Here is a 26,705-nt window from a genome sequence, read left to right as displayed (position 1 = left end):
TAAAAATACAAAATAATTTATTTACAAATAAAGAACCAATTTAAAATTAAAAAAAAAAAACCATTGTGAAAAACTCCAAAAATAAGTTAGTTCATGCTTATGCCAAATGTTTTGCAAAAACAATGCGGTGATTAGCATAGCAACATAAATACCCCGATTTACTGCCAATAGATTTACTGCCAATAGATTTACTGCATCTCGTTTTAATATTAGAATAAGCAGTCGTAAATACAAGCAATGATAAAAATGATGACGACACATCAAATGAAGAAAATAGTAATGATAAAAAAATTGAATAAAAAAAAAACTAAATTATTTATTGTGATTTTTTTTTTAAAATTAATTATTTAGATTCATTAAAATACGAAGAGATATGACCTCATTCTCTAAGTTTTTTGATAAATTTGTTTTTTAACTTAGCTATAAGTACTTTTTATTAACTTTTAACTTTAGTTTGGATTGACTATTGCTAACTTTAACAATATTTTAAAGTATGCTCCCCCCCCCCTCCCTTTCTTTCCTCCTGCATAAAGTTCTATGCTATTAAATTTCTATGATAGCAAAAGTCAAAGTTATGTAAAATGATGGACATAAATTCTTTAAAATATGTATCTTTTTAAAATAATAATAGTTTTGCGCATTTATGGAGAAAATAATTTTGGTTACCCATTTGTAAGAAACCCACTGTGCATTCTTAAGTTTTCTTCGGACAATTTGAAATTATTTTTTGGTTCATTGAGTAACCATAAGGACGAAAAAAGATATTTATGAAAGATATGAAAAATGAAAGTAAAGGATTTTAATTAAAATTTTGAAATTTTTTAAGTATTAAAAAGCAAAACTATTTATGCATGTGACAACTTAATAATTGCGATATAATAGTAAAAGATTATTGGTTTAAGATATGCTTTATGATTACAAACAAAAGACATAATATTTCTTACCTTTAAAAAACAATTAACAAGATGTTTAAAAAAACATTAATTATTTTAATCAGACTTTAAATTTAAACTTTAAACTGAGATAAAATTAAAAAAAAAGGCAGTTATAAAATATGCAATCGCAAATGCACCGATTAGAGTTTACTTAAAATACAATCCTTTGAATGACCATGCTCATAGTGCAAGAGTTTCTTCTACATCAATATTCGGGTTGTCGTACACAAAAGTATCTTTAAAAGCAAGTACTTCCTGGAAGACGCTGCTTGGTATTATGGGTGGAATAGACGGCGGAACTGCTCGAGCAACTATGGAAAATAAAAATAAAAAAACGAATTCATAATTCTTAATTAGAAATAAAAAAAAATATTTTGTTTAAAAAGAATATTATCTTACTGTGCCCATAGCCTTGCACAAAAAGGATAATAGCATTAACAACTCTGATTGGCTGTTCTTCTAAAACCATACTTGAAGCAGCATCAATTTTCATCCAAGTTGAACTTCTCGGATCGAGTTGTGAACTCATTTCAACTGTTTCTTCCACTGCAGGAGAAAATTTACCAGTTATTAAAAGGACACCACATTTTAAAGCATTTGTGGGTTTTTCCCCAATAACAGGTCTGTGTAACACAATAGGTAAACGATTTGCGTATGACTCCATAAACAATCCAAGATTTCTTGGGTGTTTAAAAAGTTTCAATTGATTTGTTACCGTAGCAACTATGTTACTGTTTAAGCAATCGTTATTTTTTCCTCCAAAGTAGTGATATAAAAGATAATCAATGGTAAACTGAGTCATTCCTTTAGATTTCAGATAGTAACTTGATAGCTTTATAACAGAAAACAAGAATTATAAGAAAATAATTTACTTATAAAATAATTTGAGAAAAGACGGATCCAGGATTTTATGGTGCTCAAGTCATTTTTAGGCATGCGACGAGATGGTAGATATAAATGTAGAAAGACAATATTGAAGTCAATCTATATTCTCAAACTCAAACTCTCGGATTCCAGGCTTGGACGTGCGATCGAGCGCTATTTTGACCACAATTTGACCACGACACATTTAGATGATTTTAAAACATTGTGCTGAAAAAAAAAAAAAAAGCGCTACTCGGAGTAGTTATGGCGATTTACTATTAGCATGATTTTATCAGCGTATTATGTCCAAACAAGAGCTTTAGATGTTATAATTGTTTTTTGCTTCAGGTTTTTTATTATTTTAAGAAACTTTTCTTTTTTTAGATATAATTTTCAAAACCTTTTTGCTACCCCAATAAGTGAATTTAAAGAACACTATTTTGGAGTCTATAGATCACTTTCACTCATTGGCGTTAAAATGAATTTATTTAAAACCTTTTGAAAAAGTGCCTTAACCCAGTTTAAATCCTAGTTCTAATCTATTCTGACGTATATTAACTATATATAGTTGTCAAAATATAATATTTTTTATCAATTTTAACAAAAAAATACTAGAATTCCGACCGAGAAAGAGCTTATAATTAAGAAAAAATACCAATAAACAATCAGAACAGATCATATTATTAAACTATGACGTTCATTTCACCTAAAAAACGCATTTAGTTAAAATCTTATTTAAATTTGGACAAGCAGTTGTGATTTTAAGAAGATTTAAAAAAAAAAAAAAAAAAAATCTTCGGTCTGGGTTTTTTCGCTATAAACATATTTTATGATACCGCAAAATTTATCATTATAATTTTTTTCGTCTTTTCATAATTCACAGACCTGATTATTTAACGGAAATATGTCGAAGTCAACAAAATATCATACAGACGCTATAATGTTTCAAATTTCCTTAACTACACCGAGTAGCTAAACTTAAACTAGGAAGAAAATTAAAAAAATAATAATGATAAAAAAGAACAATTCTTTACGAAAAAGAAAATATGTAAGCACTAAAATAAAACTCAAAAAATCAATCTTGAAGCGAAAATTTTTTTTTGTTAAATTACTTGAAATTTATATTTTGAAACGTTTTATTAAAGTTACGCAAAAAGCTTTTACAAATTACTTCTAATGATTGAACAAATTTTATTTAAATTACTAAAAAGTTTTATATATATTATTTTTAAATGGTGTAAAGTTTACACACGAGATGTAACGGAGAGATGTAATGGAGAGATGTAACGGAGGTGTATCGGATGTGTATCGGATGTGTAACGGAGGTTTATCGGAGCCGGAGTTTTAAACTAAGACATTCAAATCACAGTTTATAAGCAAATTTTAAAAAATAATTTAGTTTAAGTTTTTAATACCAAAAAAAAGTTGTCTTGAATCAAAACTCTCAAGTTTGATAGAATACGCTGCGTTTTCATATTTTATCTTCGTTATAACTTCCAATTTGAATTGTCAGAACTTAAGAAAATCAATCAAAACCAATCCAACCTATCGAAGCAGGAGTCGAAGCAGTGTAACATGTTATTTTATATACGCGTTTTGCTTTATAATAATTCGATTTCAATAAAGTAAATTGAAACTTTTGTTATACCTCCGATACACCTCCATTACGTCCCTAGTGTAAACATTTATTTTTTACAAAAAGTTGCAATAGCAAAAAATGTTTAAAAATTACTGTTGTCTATTTAAAATAGTAATTTTTAATCATCTTATGCTCTGATTAGTTAGTCAAGTTAAAAAAAAAGTTTTAATTCTTTTTAAAAATAGAAACAAAAAAAATAAAGCAATAAAAATAAAACATAAAAAAAATTTAAATATAACGTTTTGTTAATTTACACAAAATACGTTTATTTTAAACAATTACTGTAATTAATTTTTATTTTATTTAAAGCCTTCGGATAAAATAAAAACTTTAAAAAAGATCAACGATTAAAAGTTATTTATAACGTAACAGCTTTTTTTATAGCATTTAAATTGTTAAAACATCAAAACCGTCGCGGTCAAATTGTAAAAAAAAAATATTATAAGCGTGGTCAGTTACAGCGTGCAATCGCACGCCATTCCTGACCAAGCCTGCTATACCCGGGAAATAGGATAAGTTTAATTTTTTAATATAAAAATTTAATTATTAAACTAAATAAATCTTCTTTATTATTAAATACCTCAGACTCAACCCTATAACGTCAAAACATCTTGACTTGCTAGGCCGTTGTACGAAGAAACAAATTTAGCAAGTTAATTCTAAAACTCCATACCTTTTATTTACAAACCCAGCCCGCTACCACTACCATATAATCCAACCGAAATCTAAAATGTTTTAGAGGTTGACCCATGCGTAATAATTACCTCGAACACCTTCAGCTCTAGGGCGTCCGTCAAAAAAGTATTTTAGTATTAAAAAGTAAAATAAAAAACAAAAAAACAAAACAAACTAATTTCAATAGTGTGCGGTAACTCACTTTTTCGTATGACCAGTCCACCCAGGAGCATGCACTAAGAACGCCATTAATTGCAATTAAGCACTCAACATAACTTGGGTATTTTAAAGCTAAGCGAGTAAATACATTTGCCCCAGCTCCTATTCCAAAACATACGCAATTTTGAAGACTATAAGAGTCAAGTACCTCCTTTACTATATCAGTCATTTCGTCCATGGTCGGATACACGTAATTCTAAAAACATAAAAAATAAAAGTGAAAGAATAATGAAAAAAATATTTCATTTTTCGAAGGAACGACATTATTATTATTATATTTTTTTTTTTCTTAAAAAAATGTTGATTGAGAGTTGGTAAAGAAGTTTAGAGGGTTTTTCTTTTATAATTTAAGATATCAGACTCTCGGGAACATCCAAAGATGTATTTAGATTTTATCTTAACCCTTTCACCCTTGAAAGTGTTTTAGCTTCCACTTAGCATTTTTCGCTTTATACCCTAGAAAGTGTTTAAGCTGGTATCTTTATCTTTAAATTATCAAAAAATAAATATTTTTTAAGAAGTTAAAAGGTTTGAATCTTGAACCCTCAATAGGTTGAAATCTTGAATCAAAAATTTTTGATTTTCATTTTTTTTTTTTAATAATTTTGTTTATGAGAAAAAACATTCCTTGAGCTTGTTTTTAATTAATGTTTATAATTTAAATTTTTTCATTACTTAAATTCAATGTTTAGAGCGAAAACAGAGGAGAGTGGGGCACCATAGTACACGGACCTTTTTTTTAATTCATATATTAGCAAGTATGGGGTAACTTGATACAGCATTTATAGGAAGGCCCAAAACTCTTGAAAATCAATTTTTTTTAACATTCACAGTCAATTTGTAAGATTTATATTTATGTGAATGATTTATATTATTGTAAATATAATACTATGAGGTCCAATTTCGATATAAAGCCATTGCATATTGATGTTTAAGAATGACATTTAAAATAATACATTACCTACATTTCTGAAATGTGATTTAAACCGTTGGATACATTATTTGGGTTATTATTAAGTTGTTTGCCTTTCAAGTAAAAATCTGCCTTTTCTCTAAATTTTATACTTTTTATTTAATTTTTTAATGGTGCTCATATGTTGTCCCAAGGTACCCCATGGGTGTGGTACCTTGATACAAATTCCTAATTTTACTTTAAATAGTCTCACAAGTTTACCTTGTTATTGTTTGGTAATTAATGAAACTATTTTTTTAAGTATAAATTTTCACTAAAAATTGCATAAACCGCCAAAAAAAAAACGTGTCAAAAATTTTGTTACAAGGCGTTTTTAATTAAATATCACATTAAATATTTATGCAGCAAAGAGTAGTAAATATTTTTCAGTAATAAAGCAACCCTGTTGTTTGACGCCTTTATCATGTCTAGTTATTCAAACTATTCTACTATAATTATGATGTTTTGTTCTAAATACTATCACAACCTCATAAATAGAATTCATAAAAAAGCTCTTCGTATAGTGCGCAAAAGATTTGACTTTTCACTTGATGAACTATTAGATTTTGATAATAATCTGTAAACTTCTTATAATGGAAGCGTTTAAACCGATTAATAATCTAAACCCAGAATAGTTTTCTCCGGAATCTTTTTTTGCAGTTTGTGGTATAATATTCCATTACCAAGTTTCTTAGTTTTCTTTGTTTCTTTTAAGTTTGTTATAACCCCACATCTAACAAATTTTTTTTGACATTTCTTAGTGATTTTTCACTCATGAGATGACATGAGAGGACCTTAGTTTTTATCACGCTATCTTTTCTTTCAAGTATTTCTCTTACAGCTTAGTAGGCAAATGGAGAATGGCCGAATCCCACAACCGCTTTTAATGCGTCACCACATAAATACTGATCTAACTGAAATAGTTTATATTTAGCTGTCGCTAGAGCTTAATCAATATATACGTTGAATGAAACTTTTCATTTTTTGTAATTCTTTTTATACTCATTAAAAAAAAAAAAATAGTACGACTGCCAATTGCCTGTATTTTTATTCCAATTTTATCCAGAAGTTTATTGTAGACTTTTAATACTCCAGGAGGTTCTAGGATTTTTTAACTTTCTCCAAAATAAATTTAATTTCCTTGCGAAAATTAAAAGGAATAAAACAATATTCATATAAAACTTTGAAACCTTTTCTTCAGTTTGACCACTGAACTTTTATTTGGTACTAATCAAATTAATATTCTGTATATTGTTTCTATATATTGTTTGGTTGTGATAGAAAAACAAGTACAATAATTGGAATGTTAGAACGCAAAAATATCTTCAAAAACTTATAATATGTTGCAAGACTGTGTTGTCAGATATAATCTCAGAGGTAATGTTAAATATAAACTAATGACATGCTCTAGGAGAGGATAAAACTAGTGACCAGTGCTCCAGGAGAGGATATAACTAGAGACCAGTGCTCCAGGAGAGGATACAAAATTGTGTGGTAATTGAGTTTTGTAATTTTTAGGTAAGTTTTAAACTTCAAACTTAATATGTTTTTTACTTAAGAATGTTTTGCTAAAAATTGCGCTAATTAGAGCTTGGAAACAAAAATATCTCTAAAAATTAGAAATCACCTGCCAAAAAGTAGGGGAAAATTGTTTTTTCAAAATATTAATTGTATTTCCTTAAACTTTATTAAAAATTATTCTAAGATTTAAAGTTTCATTAAAAAACAATTTAATCTTTTGAAATAACATCCATTTAAAATAAATACCCCCTCGTTTTATCGATGTTGTAAACTTTACGTGATATTAAAGTTTGAACGCCAAATAACTTTTTTTTATCAAACTTTAAATATTTTAATGAATTGTTGACTTATTTAAAATAATAATTTCCTTTTCCCAAAAAAAAAACAATTCCCAACATATTAAAGCATGTGATGTTTTAGTTTTGGGATATTTTCCTTTTCAGCCTCTCGTCAGCGCAATTTGACACAAAACATTCTTATGTTAAATATTACATTCGTAAATTTTTTTTTTTTTTGTAATTCACCTCCCCAAGACCGAGAAGGCCACTAAAGATGTGGAGGCTACTTGTGGTTATAACCCTCTCTCAACTCTATAACTCCAAAAATTGAACCTTGACGAACAAGGCCGCTGCGCGGAGAAACAAGTTGAGCGCGGTACTATCAGGGACGTGGTGGGAATCGAACTACTAGTGGGAATCGAAAATACTGGGTAAAGATGGTTAGGATAATTACGTCAAAAAAAATTTTTCTTTTGTTCTTTTATACCGATTTTTATTGCGTTGTGTTTTTAAGTTTTTGATCAGTGTGAAAGATCACAAAAAAATAGTTATTTAAAATAAAAATCAAAAAAATATATAAATACTTTACATAAAAATAAAATATTTCGTTAACTCATTACTCTCACATTTTTGGTTGGCTCTGAAAACTTTAGAATTTTTGTTCCCAGGCTCCAATCACCACAATTTTTTGTAAAACATTCTTTTTTGACATAAATGCGAATATACTTAAATACTTTTCAGATATTGTAAAGATTTTACAATGCCTGAAAGAGAAAGATCTCAAACATCAAAAAATTCAGTGTCCGCTCCTGAGCCATCAATTGATTTTCCGACATTAAAAACATTCTTTAGAACACCTTATTGACAATACGGTCAAAAGGTTTGTTATTACCCAGCAAACACATCGCGTAGTTCCAACGTCGGGTCAACGTTGGTCAAACGCTTCCGACGTTGTTTCAAGCTGGGTATCCTAATGAAGATTTCAACTAAATAAAACCTTAAAAAATGTACTAAAAAGTTATCATTATTAAAAATTTTTATATCTGGGTGTTGCTTAAGCTGACATAAATTACAATAAAAATAAATTTAGTTTGACAAACTTTTAAAAAATTTTCCATGATTTTTTACTCTTGCCAAGTTTTTTTTTTTTAATCAAGGTGGGATAGCCGATGTACCACACACAGATCTCTTATATTCTTTATTTTTTAACTGCGACTTAGAAGAAAAAGAGCGCTTTTTTTGTGTCAAAAATAAATAGAGAAAAAAGGAAAATATTGCTATTGTTGAACCATGAGCTGAATTTATTTTTAGACAACATCTAGGATATTTACATACACTTTAGTTGCAGTCTAGCTAGATAGGAAATTCTTCAAGATTCAACTAGAACCTTGCTTCATAAGTAGAACCTTGCTTCATAAGCAGAACCTTCCTTCATAAGCTTTCGGAAAACAGATAAAAAGCTTGGATTGCCGCTATAAATCGAATTGAAAAACGATTATAGGAAACTACTGTTGCCCTCACTCGAACTGTAGAGGATTTCAACCTTATTAGTGATATGCTAAATTAGACCATGTTCTTTTAATAAAGTTTAAAAGTGTTGCGATTTTGATTTTTAATTGAATATAGCAAAACCTAGAAATGCAGCATAGTCTCACGAGAGAGATCCCCGAAAAACAATTTGAGGCGAACATCTTTAACGTTGCGATTAGTTATTTCATTCGAAAAATTCAATCAAGATTTGACATTGTGAAGATTGTTTCTTTGAGATTCTCATTAATGTTGTTGAAAGATCATAAACAGGCTTCTCAAAATGAAAAACTCATGAACTGAGAGTTTTTTTAACGTTCTTGAAAAATTGTATGCTTTTTTCATCAGCTCCACACGCCGATGCAGTGTAAAGTTTTTAAATAAGAAGAAGTTTATGTGTACTTTAAAATAATCAGTTTAACGCAATGGGCTTGCAGAGCAGATACCATTAAGACTCTTGCAAATGGCTATTCACAGGTTAGTGTTGTGCTCCACAACATTTATATGCGTTGACGTTATGTCATGTCAGAACGTAAATGTTTTGAAGATTATGAGTGAAAGGGAGCAGAGAAAGCTGGCTCAAATAAATATTTGATAGCTCGTTCAAAAATTAAAAATACGCTGCTAACTCTCTTTTGTGCTAATTTCCTATAGCAGAAAACACGTTTTCTAAAAGTTAATCAAAAATTATTTGCGTACCTCAATGATTCAAAGCATCATTTCTCTCATGATGTTACTTTTAAAAAAGCTCACTAACGTGGCTTTTTTAAAAGTAACATTATGAGAGAAATGAACTTTGATAATAGTATCAATGACTTTGCTAACCCAAAAGTTATGAAAGCAAATTTATGATTAATTCCTGGTACAGTAAAGGTGACGCTACTTAAATCTAAAAAACTGAAACTATTCTTATAGAAAATGTAACACTGTATGCGAAAGTGTAACACTGTATGCATACTTTCCTGTATCGTTTATTTATTCAACTTTATCTGTAACAAACTTATGTCACTAGTCAAATCACTAGCATTATCATTAAATCGAGTAATGCATTATCATTTATTTTGAAAGGGCCCTATATTAAAGTTTGTCCCGGGCCACGATTATGGTAAATCCAGCCCTATATTAAACCTATTTAAAAAATTACATATGTACCCCGCCGACACTTGGTCCTAAAAAGACGTCTTATGAACGTTCAAAAGACGTTCTGAACGTCTTTTGTAGTGTAATCTGAACTTGTTGTTTATGTTTAAATAATATGTATGTTTATTTTGTAATGAAATCTTTCATCATTATTTGCTAAAACTACAATCTAACTAATGCAATAGTGAAATCAGGACAATCCTGAAGAGAACAGGAAGGTGAGTTTTTTTGCCGAACAACAATTTAGTCGGCAAAACAGATACGTTCAATAAAGAATCGCCAACTAAAGGTCCAGATTTTCCGACTACAGTCTAAATTTGCTGAATAATTTTTGAATAAGACTTTCGCTGGGGGGTTATACACTCCATTGCGCACCCTCAAGAGATGGTTTTGAGTGAAATTACGTAAAAATGCAACAAATATAAAAGATAGATGTTTTATGATCTTTAAATATTTTACATTTCAGTCAAAATTACGTTTTTACGGTAATTTTTTAAAATTATCGTAAAAACGTTGTTTTACAGTAATTTTAAAAAATTTTTTGGTCTAAAAAATTCAATAAGCGTCCAAATTAAAGTGTCTATAAGGAAGATTCAAAAAGCAGCAATAAATCACGGTTGTTAGTGAAACCTTTACTTTGCAGGGGCGGATCCAGCATATTTTTGGTCTTTAAGATTCTTTGAGATTTGAGGAGCAAACTCCTAACATTTGTATGTATATATTTATGTCAAATAAGGATGCTTTGCAAAAATTGCGATGATTGGAGCCTGGGAACAAAAAAACCTATAAATTTTCGCTCTCCCTCTGCCCCGAACGTGAGAGCAACAAATTGATATAATAAATTTTGTACTATTCTCAACTAGACTTATCGTCATCGATAAATTTATAGTCATCGATAAAATTATTATAACAGTTTATTAACCCTACTTTTAGAACCGCAGCGGTACCTTATTGTGGTTACAATCAAATCAAATCAAATATATTCTGAATAAACTTGTTATATCAGCTTTTTTTAAGAAAATCAATTACTTCAAGCGGGAGTACCATAAAACTATAATGCGCAAAGTTTGAAAGTTGTAAGTCTTACCGATTCTTTTTAATTTTTTTTTTAATTATATTTAATTCATTATGAAACATAGGGCAAAGAGCCCTAATAATGGCCGGGTCTTATTAAGAGCCGAATTTGGGTCCGCTTTTATTGCATTTATTTATTTGGCGGAACATTTATCTAGTTGTTGATTATACTTTTCTGTTTCTTTAATATATCTATGTTTTAATCTAACTTTTATAAATGTATTTTTCAGTCTTGATTTTAAGGAAATCTTATTTTTCTCAAGGTTAATTTAAGTGAATATTTTATGCCGTAAAAAGTAATTTTTGGTTTTTTCATGCAACTTTGAGACATATTTTAACGCAATATTCTTTCAAGTATGTCTTTTTGGTTTATTTTGATCTGTTGTGTACTTTAATATTATTACGTAAACTGTTTTGTTCGTCAATATACGATAGGCAGAAGCATCAATATAACCTAAACTCCCAGATTTCAAATAGGTCTCAATAATAGCTATTTATTTAACCAAATAAGAGCCACGGCCCCTATTTTTAATATCGAATTATTGCGTGGCTATTATTAGGACAATAGTCTAATTCATTGTGTATATAGTTTAAACACAAATTGTGTCACAATAAATTAGACTTATATGTCCTTATTATAAAATTTCTAATAACTTATATGTCCTAATTGTATCCTTATTATAGTTATACTTAGTGTTTATACATGGTAAAGTAAATACTGATTATATTTAATATAAGGCTTATATTAACTATAATCAGTATTTACTTTAAGATGTATAAATACTACGTATAATAAGTATTTACTTTACAGTATTTATTATAACGGTTTATTATGTCTGCAAGTATGTAATTTTATTTGTTTTAATGTTTGTAAATATTTAAAGTAATGGTTTAAAGTAATGGTTTGTATTTTATAATTTATATAATACAAATAAACAAAAATTATTATTATTAATATTTACTAGCTACATAACAATTTAAAATATAAATATTTTGTATATTTAATTTAATGCTCACTAAGTATTATGTATTATAAGTATTATGTTGTATTTAACCATTGTACTTATGTATGCTATTTCTGTTATATTGATGTATAGATATGTATGATAAGCATACTTTATGCTTGTATATGTATTTGTTTGTGGTATCTGTATATAACCTTACAAAAATCTAATGTAAATACATTATCATAACAATGTAGTCAGTATTCTCTATCTTTTAGTTAATTTGAGTAATTATGGGAAAAACCACGAAAATCACAAAAAAGAATAACAAGATTAAAAAGAACACTGCCTCTAGTTTTAATTCAAAGTTGAACCAGAAAGTGACAAATGTAAAGAGATTTCAGTGGTCCAACAAAGATATGAAAAATGCAATTGCAGCTGTTCAAAATAGTTTAATGTCGCAACGAGAAGCTGCAGCACAATTTAGTATTCCTCGGTCAACCCTTGGTAAATATCTTAAAGGCAATTCAGTTCATGGTGTCAAACCCGGACCTAGTCCAATATTATCAATGAATTTAGAGCTAAAACTTGTTGAATATGCCGCAACAAGAGCTGAACTTGGATTTGGAATTGGAAAGAGACAATTAAAAAAATATGCATCAGATTTAGCCACAAAGCACAATTTAAAGTTTAAGCGTTCAACTCCTTCAGAAAAATGGTGGCGCTCATTTAATCAGCGACATAAAAATTTAGTTTTGCGAAAGCCTGAAGGTACTTCATCAGTCCGTCATCAATGCATGTCTATGCCAAAAGTTGCTAAATATTTCTCTTCACTGCATGAAGTTTTGAGTGACACTTGTGCCCTTTTAAAGCCTTCATTAATTTGGAACATGGATGAGTCTGGGCTACAGATGGATTTTAAACCTCCTAAAATAATTGCAAAAAGAGGTACAAAACACCTTCAATCTCGCACATCTGGAAAACGTGAAACCATAACCATTATTGCTGCTGTAAATGCTGCAGGTGGTTTAGTACCTCCACATTTGATAGCAAAAGGTAAAACGGCTAGATCCCTTCATTCTTTTAATACTGCAAATGCACCATCAGGCTCAAATTGGAGTTTTAGTGAGACAGGTTGGACAAAGCAAGGAATTGCATTTCTTTGGTTCACTAATACTTTCTTGCCTAATATAGGTAGAGATAGGCCACAAATTCTCATAGTTGATGGTCACGATTCTCATAACTTTGTTGAGTTATTGTCTGTTGCAATCGAAAATAACATTTATATTGTCGAAATGCCAGCGCATTGTTCGCATTGGCTCCAGCCTCTAGATCGCACAGTATTTGGTCCTCTTAAAACCTATTATAATCAAACATGTCATGAATTAATGAATGAATATCCTGGAGTTACTATTGACAAGTCAACTTTTTGTGGCCTTTTTAAGAAAGCCTGGGATCAAGCTCTCACAGCTGCTAATATTATTTCAGGGTTTCGATCATGTGGCATTTTTCCATACAATCCGTCTGCTGTTCCAAGCATAGCTTACTTGCCTAATTCTGTCTATTCCATACAACAGCTACTTGACTCAAATGATCTGCTTGAATCAAATCTGCATCCAATCAAAACTGACACTAAAATAACAAGATCAGAATATGCAATAGAAGAGGAAGTTGATTTTGAAGTAGAATTAATTAATAAACCTGGAGATATGTCTGAATCTAAAATAGATAATAATTTGATAAACCTTGACAATAATTCTTTGATATGGGATACCCATTTGACTCATGAGCAGTTTACAACTTTTAATTTCTTAATTCAAAATGGCTACGACATCCCAGATCCCTTGTATAAATTATATAAAGAATTTAAACTGAAACAGATTTCATGTACAAATACCATTTTAGAAATAGATGACTCTGTTCCGATGCCAAATGAATCTATAGTTACTATTCCATTTCTAAATGAAACTATTATTCAGCAAGTTCCTGTGCCAAATGAAACAACTGGGCAATCTAGTTTTTTTCCAAATAAAACCACTAATGATTGTAGTCAGATGCCAATTAAAGCCATTGTTCAGCCTAGTCTGACACCAATTATGTTGTGTACAAACCATTCAAATAATGATATTGACAATGATATTTTGCCTTATCCAAAGATATATACTATCAAGTCAAAAGAAAATCGAAAAAAAGCTCAAAAATATTTTGTATTAACTTCTCAAGAAGCAATGCAATCTAAAGTAAATGATGAGGAGAAGAAAAAAAAGAAAGTCGCAGCAGCTGAAGAGAAAAAATTGAAAAAACAAAAAGAAAAAGAAAATAAAGCACAACAAAAACAGGAGAAAGAGATACAAAAGCTATCTAAAAAAGCTAGCTCAGTTAGAATGAGAAAATTCAGTTCAACTCCTAAGATATTGGAATTCAATATCTCTTCAGATAATCAAAATATCTGTATTAAAGTACCAGATAATGCAACTATCTCCATCGATAATGAGCAAATGTAAATAGATTATTATCAACAGATTTTTATCAAATTCATTATCAATATATTGTGAAAACTTCTTATTATTATTTTAATATTATCAAAACTTCTAACATATTATTGTAAAGCTTATTGTACATATATTGAAAATTGCATTATTAGATGCTAGTTGAAATCTTATAACAGCTATGTGCTAAAGCTATTTTTTTATTTAAAATTTGTTTTATGCTTGATTTTTTATGAAAGTAATTAAAAATTTTCTTAACTTATTTTGTATTTCCTTTTTGATAGACTATCTTTTTATTTGAATAACAAATAAAAACTGTTTAAGTTTTTTTGTTTAATATCAACCAAAATAATATTTTTAAGCGAAGTATAGAATATTTTACTTATAAAAAAATTATCTTGGTTTGTAGTTCTTTAAAGTAGATCCTAGTTCATTATTAAGCTTTAATCGTCTGTCTGAATAATACTTTTCGATATATAAGCATTCTTAGATATATTGATTTTAGGTAATGTAAGTGGCTCATAATAGGTAACGTTTTTTAATTTGTTGGCTATTATTTGGTCTACCCGGCCAATAATTGGTACAAATTTAAAATCTCAGTTTAAATACATTTTTATCTGAATTAAAAATGTTTTAAAAATAAAAAAGGTTTGTATAAGGTGCAGGCGTTGGTCATTAATAAAGCAGTATAAAAAAAAATTCACCATTAGTTTAAGACATCCGACACGACATTTTATAAAAAAATTGTGGCCATTAATTGGTCACTTTGCCCTAAACTAGAGTGAGTTATGATTAACTAATTTTTAAAACAAGCGTTGGCGTAAAACATTTTCCCGCGTATTTTCATGTTTAATGGAAACATAAATTAATCGTTTTTTAATTTTTATACATTTTCAGACTTAGTTTTGGGTTCTGCAAAAATGGTTTGTTTTACATGAAATCCATATAATTAGATGAACTTATATAAATAAAACATTAAAAAAAAACAAAAAAAAACAAACATGTTTTTAAAATTGCAACTTATACAGTCAGCAAAAAAAAAAATTCAAATATTTTTGTTTTTAAGTTAGAAAAAAAAATCATCTTTTTGGCTTGAAAAAATAAATAAACCGCTGAAATGTTTTCGTTTTGCTTACGTGTTTCGAGTTTTTCATAAAATCCTGACCCGATTATAATAAGAGCTCGCTCACTTGACTATCGAATTCATTTTTAATAGTGAATGTTTATAACAAATTTTACTTTAATATAATAAAAAGAAGTAGTTAATATAATTAACCTAATCTATCAAAAATTATTATTGGAAAATGAGTATAAATGGTTTAAATAAATTTTAATTTTTTTTATCCATTTATTGAACCCAAAATTGAAAATTACAATTTTTTTTTATAATTTTACAAAATTACGTCAGGTGTCGCTCATATAGTTAAAACCTAGTCATTGGGGTGAGACTAAATAAAATAAACAAACAAACAAAAAACTCATCAACAATATTAATAAATAAAAGCAAGTGTAAATTAAATTAATTAAAAAAAAAAAGATTTAAGCTATAATAAATTAAATAAAAAGACAAAAAAATATGAAAACACTCAATTAATAACAACAGCGAACAACAATATAAATAATTAGCAACAACAGCTCAAATAATAACAAACAGTGCCGGTTTTAGCACTATCAGCGCCCTGGGCGAGATTTCTACGGCGCCCCTAGCTCAATTTAACCCCATTCAAAAAAAAGGCAAAGGGTAAAATAACCAATTAGTTTCGCCCCTTTATATTCGGCGCCCTGGGCCATCACCCAACTAGGCCCTACCCTAACGCCACCACTGATAACAAACATTACGCAAACGAAAAGGCAAACACATAAACTTCTACAAAATAAAATAAACTTTTATTGTTATTCTTGGCGGAAACAGAAAAGCGTAAAAAATTTGTAGTAAATTATTTTTGTTTTAATTAGTTCTTTTTATAATTTTTTTGAACATTTTTCGAACCTCTTTTCTTTTAATTTGTTATTTCGCTTTTAATTGCATTTGTTTTATTTTATTAAATCTATTCGTTCGTTGTACTTTTTGATTCATTTTTTTGTTTTATTTTTTCTTTAATCTTTTAGTTCGTTTATACCTATTAATATTTTTGTTATTTTACTTTATTTTTAACTTAGCTTTTTTGTTTTTTGTCTTTAAAATGTTTTCTTTCGTTTTTCCTTTTCTCGTTTTTCCCTTTTCACCGTTAAATAACGCTTCCGCCATTTTCGATGTCATTGCAAAGTGATTAAAATTAAATCGGGTCTTGTTTTTACAAAAAACGCGAAACCAGGATGCGAAACCAGGATTTGCTCACTGGAAAAAAGTATTGACCTATTTTTAATGACGCATTTCTTTGTAATTCTAAAAAAAAAAATGGTGACTTTAAAGCGGTTTATTAATGTTGATTTTTCAGATAAGCTAGCTACTAGTTAACTTAGGATTTTTTTTTTTTTTGAATTTATACTTATTTTCTTATAATCTACTCCAGCTTGAAGCAGCTTAATACCAAAAATTGCTGGCACCTATAATAGATTTTATGTCAGTATTCAGATCGATTGTCAATGGAATGTCTTCTTATGTATCTGTGATTAAGTAAATAGAAATGTGGCTAAAAAAATGACGGAAGCATGTTATTGTGAATTTTAAACATAAACAAAAATTTTTGATAAATGTTTAGTTTGTATAGATTTAAAGCATCAATTTCTTTCAGTAAAGGCTAGGTGTATGTATATCTATCTGCATTAAAAATAAACCGACTCGCTTGTTTTGTTTTTTTGCTATAAATTTTTAATGATGACGAGTGACTTGCTCATGCTATATTACAATAACTAATATACTATATTAGTTATTGTAATATAGCATGACAAAGACACTCGTCATCATTAAAAATTTATAGCAAAAAAGCATAAGTGAAAAATTTAAACTTTTTAGGCGATATTATTCTAAAGATGCTTCGTTTTGAACGCGATCCTTAGAGTTGAAGAGATTTTGTTTTCTTTTAATTTAATACGATTTTTTCCAATTTAAGTGTTCTTCAAATAATTTATCTAAAATTTTCATTGAATTTTAAAGTTTTATTTTAATGTTGCTAAAAATTAAATCTGGAAGTTTAATGGGTAAGATATCAGGTTAATAAAAAAAGTTATTATTTTTTTTATTTTCAAGTGTTTATGGTATTAAAATAAATAATTAATTTAAGGAAAAATAATTCTAAATTGCATCTTTGATGTCCCACTGATCGACCATAAACCACACGAGTTTCGAAATGTTGTAAAAAGTTTATTTTTACTTTGTAAGTATACTGTTGTGAACTAAGGTAATATAGGAAATAAGTTTAGGACAAATTGTGCAATGATTTCAGGTTTCGAAAAATAATTTTGATAATGTAGATAATGGGTTTAAATACATTATTACTGAATCTAATACTCTGAGACATTATGTTATTCCATAAAATATTGTTTGAATCTACATATACATATAGTCGAAGAGACAATGTTGCTGTGGCTAATAGATCTGAATCTTGAAATTTATTTTAGTTTGAATTATTAAAACGTTGATTGTATTTTAGGTGACTTGATGCTCCGCCCCATACCCCAACTACTAATTAGTATTAATTCATCAAAGTCTTTTTTTTTATCATCCAAAGGTTTTAAAAGTTATTTTTCTTGTAGTTTCACAAGCCTCTTGGATGTGTGATCCATAAGGTCATGTAGTTTAACTTTGGCCTTTGTTTCCGTTACTACAATGTTTGTAAAGGTGAGCACTCGTTTTTTATGTTAGAAATTATAGGATAATACATAATATGGCAAAAAAATATGATAAAAATCTACATGGTACTTCTTTATGAGTATTTTCATAAACACTTTTTGAAAGTTTAATATCCAGGAAGTATGTATGTTTTCTTATTTCATATTTTTTGTCTCATCATAATATTTAAAAATATCCTTTCGCTTTCTTTTTTATCATCCTTCTGATTGTCAAACGTTGTGTTATCTCATTTATTTGTTATTATCTCTTGTCAGTTTATTCACTTTGTCCTTTTTTTGTGTTATTTGGCTTGCTTTTTTAAATATTATTGTTCTTCTTTTTATTTTGTTTTATTTTATTTTGGTTGTTATCTATATTACTTTTTTTTCTTTATTTGTTTATTTTATTAAGGTGTCACTCTAATGACTAGTTTTTAACTATATGAGTAACACCGAACCTAGTTTTGTAAAATTATAAATAACTTTGTAATTTTTTCAATTTAATGGGTAAAAAAAATGGAATGGATAAAGATGTAAAAGCAACCACGTTGCAAGAAAAAATGACGTCTTCAGACGTCATTTTTTTTGCAACGTGGTTAGCTGAGTGTAAATCAAAAGCTATTCGTAACGCCGCTTTGTAACGACACTAAGTAATTTGATTAAATTAAATTCGCGTTTGTTAAATGCTGTTCTTTGTGCCACAATATTTACGGCACAAAGAACAGCATCCGTAACGGAATCCGTCAAAAAACGACGAATTCCGTTATTCCGTTTTCGACGAATTCCGTTTTTGAATCAAATGATTTTTTTGCTATCAACCGTCTTTTGGTGCGAGAACTCGATTCATAAAACTCTTTTGTTGGTCGACCTTATTTTGCTGATTTATTTACTAAATCCTCTTAGTTAGTTAGTGATTCAACTAAACCATTTATTTTAAAAACTGAATTGAGCCAAACCTAATTTCTACTATTAAATATATTTTTTTTTCAATATGATGCATGCCATAGTGCAATATACTTTGCAAAAGTTAGTTTTAATCTCTTTCTTAATAAATTTACTTTGTCTTCTCTAACTTAAATCTCTTTATTTTCTTTTATATACTCTAGCAATGCTCGAGTATGTAAAGGAAAATAAAGAAATAGTATTAAAAATTAAGCAGGAAATTGTAAAAGAAGTTCTAAATTTATATCCTGTTGGAGTTAACATTCTGGGACATAAGTATGTTTTGATCAACTATAGTTTTGTCCTTTCAATGATTGATTGGAAAACCTTAGTTTACATTACGGATAACTATTCGACACAATTTTGTCCAATTTGTCATGTCGGGGAAACGCTGGGGAACACATGCTGTGGAAATTATCATTAATTCAACAGCTCCACTTAGTTTCATAGAAGAAGAAGCAGCTAAATCTCGGTACAGAATTTATAAATTTGATCGTAAACACCATGCAAGGAAAAAATACAGAGAAACAAACTCATTTAAAATTTTCATTTGAGCTATGCATGCTGCTGATCTCCTAAGTAGTTCAATCTTATTAATTAAAAGATTGAAAATAAGAAAATATTGTTGCTACCAGAAAGATTTAAAAGATTGTAACCAATTTTTAGTGGCGATAGTGAAAATTCATCTGATATGGAGTCAGGTAAAATTAATGACTTAGATGAATTATATTTAAGTGTTGACAACGTTGACTAGAACTAGATATAGATTTAGAAGAATAAAGTTCTAAACTGTATAATGTATAACTTTATATTCGTTTGTCTACTATATAAATTTATAAAATATATAAAAAAATATTAAATAAAATATTTAATTGTAGTAATCGTACAATAGAATATACTTGTTATTCTTGTTTCCAAACTCCAATGATTTGGCTTAAACCATTGGAGTTTGGAAACAAGAATAACAATTATATTCTATTGTACATTACACACTCAAGAAGCTTTGAAAAACAGGAAAGTATTGAGATAGGCCTGTAGTTAGTTTCTATTGAATCTTCGCTGTTTTTATATATAGGAATTATTTTTGCAAATTTTAATTAATCATGACAAACTCCATTTTTAAGGAAAGATTAAAGATAATGAAAAGTGGTGATTCTATAATATAAAATACTTCTTTCACGCAGCAGCTTTTAGACATTCGCACTAACATCATCAAGGCCTGCGCTTTTATTCGTTTGAAGCGTGTTAAAAGCTAAAAGCTTGGTTTATTAGTTTTGTTTATTAGCTAAATTTAGCGTTGCGTAATTTATGGACCTAAGAGTGTTATGCCTGCATTTCATTAAAAATAAGGCATATTTTATCGAAACATTTTGAAAGTATTTTTATAAACGAAAGTCTAAAAGGTTGAAAAATAACTTTTAAAATTAGGAGGGCCGAAAATGGCATATAAGAAGACGTTTTATTCAGTACGAAGGCTTGGTACCTTTTACATAGTTTTAGAAAAACACCTTTTTACTCACAAAGTCAAAAACAAAACAAAAAAAAACAAAAAATTATTCTTATTTAGAAGGTAAACGTTTATACTAATTATATTACTAAATGTGTATATTAATATAACTTAACTTATTATAATAAAATATTAGTTACAAAGTAAAAAAAAGTAGTTATAAAGGAAATTGAATTCAAATAAAAAGGTAACTTTATTTATAATAGAAATATCATACAAAAAATTTGAGTCAATAATGAAATTAAGTGATTTTAAATTAATATCATATTGACCTCACTCATATTAAATCGCGTTTTGTGTTCAGAATGAAATCAACAAGTGATTACATTTGATATCATTTTGATTTTATAAATGTTACATATTCATAAATCCTCATAGCATGAGATCATTATGATATTACCATAATGTTAAATTTCTGACTGAGATGTCACCGAATGCGGGCTTTACAACTTTACATTGGCGTCATATTTATCTTTTAGACTAAAATTTCTTTTAGACAAAAAAAAAAAGATTCAAACCGCCCGTAAATTTATTGTTTGTTTTAAAATATAAATCAAATTTAGTTTTCATTGAGCTGAATATTTTCATTTATACCTTATAATACTTAGAATAATATAAACAAAAAACTTTTTTTCAGCTATAATTTTTCATAAACTTTTTAACTATCAAGTTTTCATTTTGGCACAATGTTTTTTAATAATTACTTTATTTCTTTCACTACGCGTTACGAATTTTTCGTGGTTTCTTTGTTTGGTTATTTTTTTGTGGTTTTCTTTGTTTGGTTATTGTGTTTTTATGACTTAACTACTTTTATTTATTTAAATTTTTTTTAATTTGTAGGTTGCTTTATTTATTATTTTTATGTTTTATTATTTATTTTTATTAATAATATTAATTATAGGGTAGAGAGCGGTGGCTAGTTGAGCAATTTTTACTAAATCTAACAGATCTCATGAACGATGCGTCGGATGAACGCAATTCATAAATCTAACAGATCTCATGAACGATGCGTCGGATGAACACAAATCATAAATCTAACAGATCTCATGAACGATGCGTCGGATGAACACAAATCATAAATCTAACAGATCTCATGAACGATACGTCGGATGAACACAAATCATAAATCTAACAGATCTCATGAACGATGCGTCGGATGAACACAATTCATAAATCTAACAGATCTCATGAACGATGCGTCGGATGAACACAAATCATAAATCTAATAGATCTCATGAACGATGCGTCGGATGAACACAATTCATAAATCTAACAGATCTCATGAACGATGCGTCGGATGAACACAAATCATAAATCTAACAGATCTCATGAACGATGCGTCGGATGAACACAATTCATAAATCTAACAGATCTCATGAACGATGCGTCGGATGAACGCAATTCATAAATCTAACAGATCTCATGAACGATGCGTCGGATGAACACAATTCATAAATCTAACAGATCTCATGAACGATGCGTCGGATGAACACAAATCATAAATCTAACAGATCTCATGAACGATGCGTCGGATGAACACAATTCATAAATCTAACAGATCTCATGAACGATGCGTCGGATGAACACAAATCATAAATCTAACAGATCTTATGAACGATACGTCGGATGAACACAAATCATAAATCTAACAGATCTCATGAACGATGCGTCGGATGAACACAAATCATAAATCTAACAGATCTCATGAACGATGCGTCGGATGAACACAAATCATAAATCTAACAGATCTCATGAACGATGCGTCGGATGAACACAAATCATAAATCTAACAGATCTCATGAACGATGCGTCGGATGAACACAAATCATAAATCTAACAGATCTCATGAACGATGCGTCGGATGACAATTTTTTCACTATTGGAAAAATATTTTAACCTGTTAAAAATTGGTAAAAAAAAAAGGAAAATTTTAAGATTTGTATGAGAAGATATTGCCTAACGTTTACCGAACTGCTCAACAACAACAGGGTTATTTGAACAATTGTGTCAGGAAAGTTGAGAAATCAACGAATAAATTAATATGCATGATATGGAACTTGGATAAATTATCAATAAACAGTAAGGGTCTTTATAATTTATAAACTTTTTATTTTATACACTTTAATGACGTAAGCGAGAGAAGAGAAAAATTTTTATAGTGAGAGTGTGTCATAAAATATTATACAAATGTTGTTTCTTTGTGTTCGATAGTTTAACTTTATTTTTTTAAAAGCTTTTTTCAACATACCCCTACTAGACAAAGTAGCACGTCGATTAAGTTTTAAAGAGAACAGTAAAACTAGATGACACATTAGTTAGGTTTTAAAGAGAACAGTAAAACTAGATGACACATTAGTTAGGTTTTAAAGAGAACAGTAAAACTAGATGACACATTAGTTAGGTTTTAAAGAGAACAGTAAAACTAGATGACACATTAGTTAGGTTTTAAAGAGAACAGTAAAACTAGATGACACATTAGTTAGGTTTTAAAGAGAACAGTAAAACTAGATGACACATTAGTTTTTTAGGTTTTAGGAAAAAAATGACTAAAAATAATCAAAAGTCTGACGAAATATCAACACTTGAGTGATGACAGATAAAAATATTTATAAGAAAAAAAAAAATTGCAAAAATTTTTTTTCTACTTTTCTGCCTAAAATAGAAAAAGTGACCAACAATCTTTAGCATAGTTTTCAAAATATTTTGATTGCCCGACTTGCCCAATGCTCAACTAGATTCGCTCTACGTTCTATTGATTAATATAATACAAAAAATTTCTACTTCATATATCTTCAATTTCTTACCTCTGGTAAAATGTCGGCTTTTTCGTGTTGTCCAGGAAAATTTAGATGATACACAGTAAAGTTTTCAAGAACCGGTTTAAATGGCTCAAAAGAAAAAAAAGATTCAAATGCAGTAACATGGTTTTGACCTATGTCATGTAGTGTTACAAGAACAGCGTCGGTGTTTTTTCTGCATTCAATACCCACATGAATGGTTCCTTCAAAACAAGTAATTTAAATTTGTTAGTAGACACAAAAACATCTTGTAACATAGTATGTTATTATAACTATATGTTACTTATATCTAATATATATATGTGTGTATATATATATATATATATATATATATATATATATATATATATATATATATATATATATATATATATATATATATATATATATATATATATATATATATATATATATTTATGCAGAGCCGTGGCTAGGCTCCCCCAAGACCTCTAATTGGGAAGGGGAGCAGCGAATTTGGGGGACCCATTTGCAAATTTAAGGGCTTTTTTGCAAGTTTAAGGAGTTTTTTTATTTATTTATTTAGTAATGCATAAGAAAAAAAATTTTAAGATTTTGAAGCCTTTATTACAGGGTTTTTTTAAAGGGAGGGAGGAGGACCTAGTAGCCACGGCACTGTATATATGTATATATTTTATATATACACTGTTTGCATATATATATATATATATATATATATATATATATATATATATATATATATATATATATATATAAAATATATATATATTTATAATATATATATATAATATATATATATATATATATATATATATATATATATTATATATATATATTATAAATATATATATATTTTATATATATATTATATATATATATATATATATATATATATATATATATATATATATATATATATATATATACATATATATATATATATATATATATATATATATATATATATATATATATATATACGTAAGTGTATATATATGAATAAAGAAAACATCTTTATATTATCATGCATAATATTGTATACTTAAAAGAGTGCTCAATAGATAAACTAGAGCTATATAGTATATATGTTACTGGTACTGCGGGTAACAGTAACATATATTCTAAATATATATATATATATATATATATATATATATATATATATATATATATATATATATATATATATATATATATACATATATATATATATATATATATATATATATATATATATATATATATATATATATATATATATATATATATATATATATATATATCAGGGGCAGATCCAGAAATTTTTGATAATTGAGCTACCTAACTTTAAGAAATGCAGAAAAATCCTAACATTTATAAGTTTATACCCTGTCAAATAAGGCTGCTTTTCACAAAAATGCGGTGATTGGAGCTTGGGAACAAAAAACCCTAAAATTTTCGCTTCAACTACCCCGAACGCGAAAAAAATAAGTTAATAAAATACTTTTTCTACTCTTCTCATGTAAATTTTTATTTCGTGGATAAATTTTAAATTTTATACGATAACCTTTTAGCGTTCAAATAATATGACTATATAAAGTTTAACCCCTCCCCTCAATTTGAAGGGGTTACAAATTTTATAAGGTCATAATTTTTGAACTCTATGAGATTATTTTATGAAATTTAAATTTTATCGATGAATATAAATTTAGTTGAGAATAGTAAAAAAGTACTTTATCAACTTGCTGCTCCCACGTTTGGGGCAGTTAAAGCAAAATTTTCAGGGTTTTTTCGTTTCTAGGCTCCAATCATCGTAGTTTTTTGCAAAGCATCTGAAATATATACAAATATATAAATGTTTTAAGTTCACTTTATGTCTAGAAGTTCAAACATCAAAAAATGCTGCATCCGCTCCTGTATATATTTAGTGCTAAAAGTAAGGCGAGAAGTCATATCGTCACCCTTTTATAAAGTATAAACCATTCTTCCACTTTTTTATAAATTTCCTAATATAACAATGATTAGGCGGAATGGTATTTTTAATTTACTGAAAACCGTCCCATTACTTTTTTTCTCCACTTCGAGCGCTTAGCATATGCATATATACATACATACACAACACACCTGAGAGATATTACACCCCCAACACGCCCCCATCGGATTAAACCGGATGAAGCTGTTTATTAATAAATGCTTCAATTTTTTAAAACTAGTATAAACCTCTATCTGTTTTGATTATATCCAACATGGACTGCATTCTCAGTCTAAAAATTAAAAAAAAACTGAACTCATTCATTAATGAAAAGCAAAAATTACTTATTTAGAATAATATTTGTGTAAATGTTTTGAAAATTTCAAAATTGAAAATTAAAAACAATATATTTTTTGTTGGCTCGAGAGAACTTCTCAAAACAAAAACAAGATTGTTTGTTGTCTTGAGAGAACTTCTCAAAAAAAAAAAAAAAAAGATTTTTTGTTCTCTCAAGAAAACTTCTAAAAAAAAACTTCAAAAGAATAAAACAAAATTCTCAACGACAACATAACGTTTGTTTATCAAGTGCAATCGTTTTAAAAATAAATGTCGTTACAAAGTTAACTCATTAATATAAGAATTTATACCTTATCAAGTATCATATGCAGATATAGTATAACTTTACAAACAATGCAGTTACATTAACTTTCAAAATAAATCATAAGATATATTCTTGATTGCTCGAAAACGCTATTTTTGTAACTTTACAAGTTAAGCGATAAAAGTTTTAAGATTTACGTAATTTTTTAAGTCACGTGTTTTTGTCAATAATCTGAATTTAAATAGCGTTTAAATTGCATATATTGATGTCATTAAAATCATTACACACTTTTCAAATTTAGCTCTTTTTTGCGAATCTACAAGTACACACGAATATGTTTTACTAATCATTTTTTTGCCTGTGTTTTTTGTTTAAAGATTTTAAAATGATTGCTTTTATAGTATTTATGTGATTAACTTTTTAAATGATATAATTTTAAACATATAATTTTAAAATCACTTTCACATTATTTCAATACCTATGAAGGACTATGAAGTACTTAACTGAAAAAAAGAAACTCAATAAAAAACCTTTTCATCATCTCCCAACGCCTCAAAACCTTAATCTTTAATAAGTGACGAAAAATAATTGGTCTTTCTGCTATTTTTTAAACTTGAGAAACTTGATAAAAATAATGCGTTATCAAATGTACAATACTGTTTAAGGTTTTCCGCGTTTGTAGTTTAATTTATTTCAATGGAGTATTAAAATTTTTTATGTTAAATAAAGTTTTAAATTAAAAGATTTTAAATTAAAAGTTTTATTCTTGTTGTATTTTGTATACAATGTGCGTACTTAACTTATAAACAAGCCCTAATGCAATGAATTTATTGTGTATTTAATTGATTTTGACAACAACAAAAAAATTACAAGGTAATAATAGTTGAATTACCACAAAA

At 28.0% G+C, this 26,705-nt stretch overlaps 1 protein-coding gene across 1 annotated transcript; it reads right to left on the bottom strand.

Annotated features, from left to right (window-relative positions):
* On the bottom strand, positions 1–26,188 carry LOC100210172 (protein NDRG3). Its single transcript, XM_065806162.1, has 6 exons — positions 25,853–26,188; positions 25,454–25,497; positions 23,282–23,478; positions 4,316–4,528; positions 1,335–1,767; positions 1–1,246 (listed from the first exon to the last, which is right to left on the bottom strand). The coding sequence occupies exons 2-6, from the start codon at positions 25,488–25,490 to the stop codon at positions 1,116–1,118; spliced, it is 1,011 nt and encodes a 336-aa protein (XP_065662234.1). The 5' UTR covers positions 25,491–25,497; positions 25,853–26,188; the 3' UTR covers positions 1–1,115.
* Positions 26,189–26,705: the final 517 nt, after the last annotated feature.

The sequence above is a fragment of the Hydra vulgaris genome, chromosome 09 (assembly GCF_038396675.1).
Source record: "Hydra vulgaris chromosome 09, alternate assembly HydraT2T_AEP".
NCBI classification, from domain to species: domain Eukaryota; kingdom Metazoa; phylum Cnidaria; class Hydrozoa; order Anthoathecata; family Hydridae; genus Hydra; species Hydra vulgaris.
Note: the sequence above shows the minus strand (reverse complement) of the source record. Positions and strands in the feature narration are given on the sequence as shown.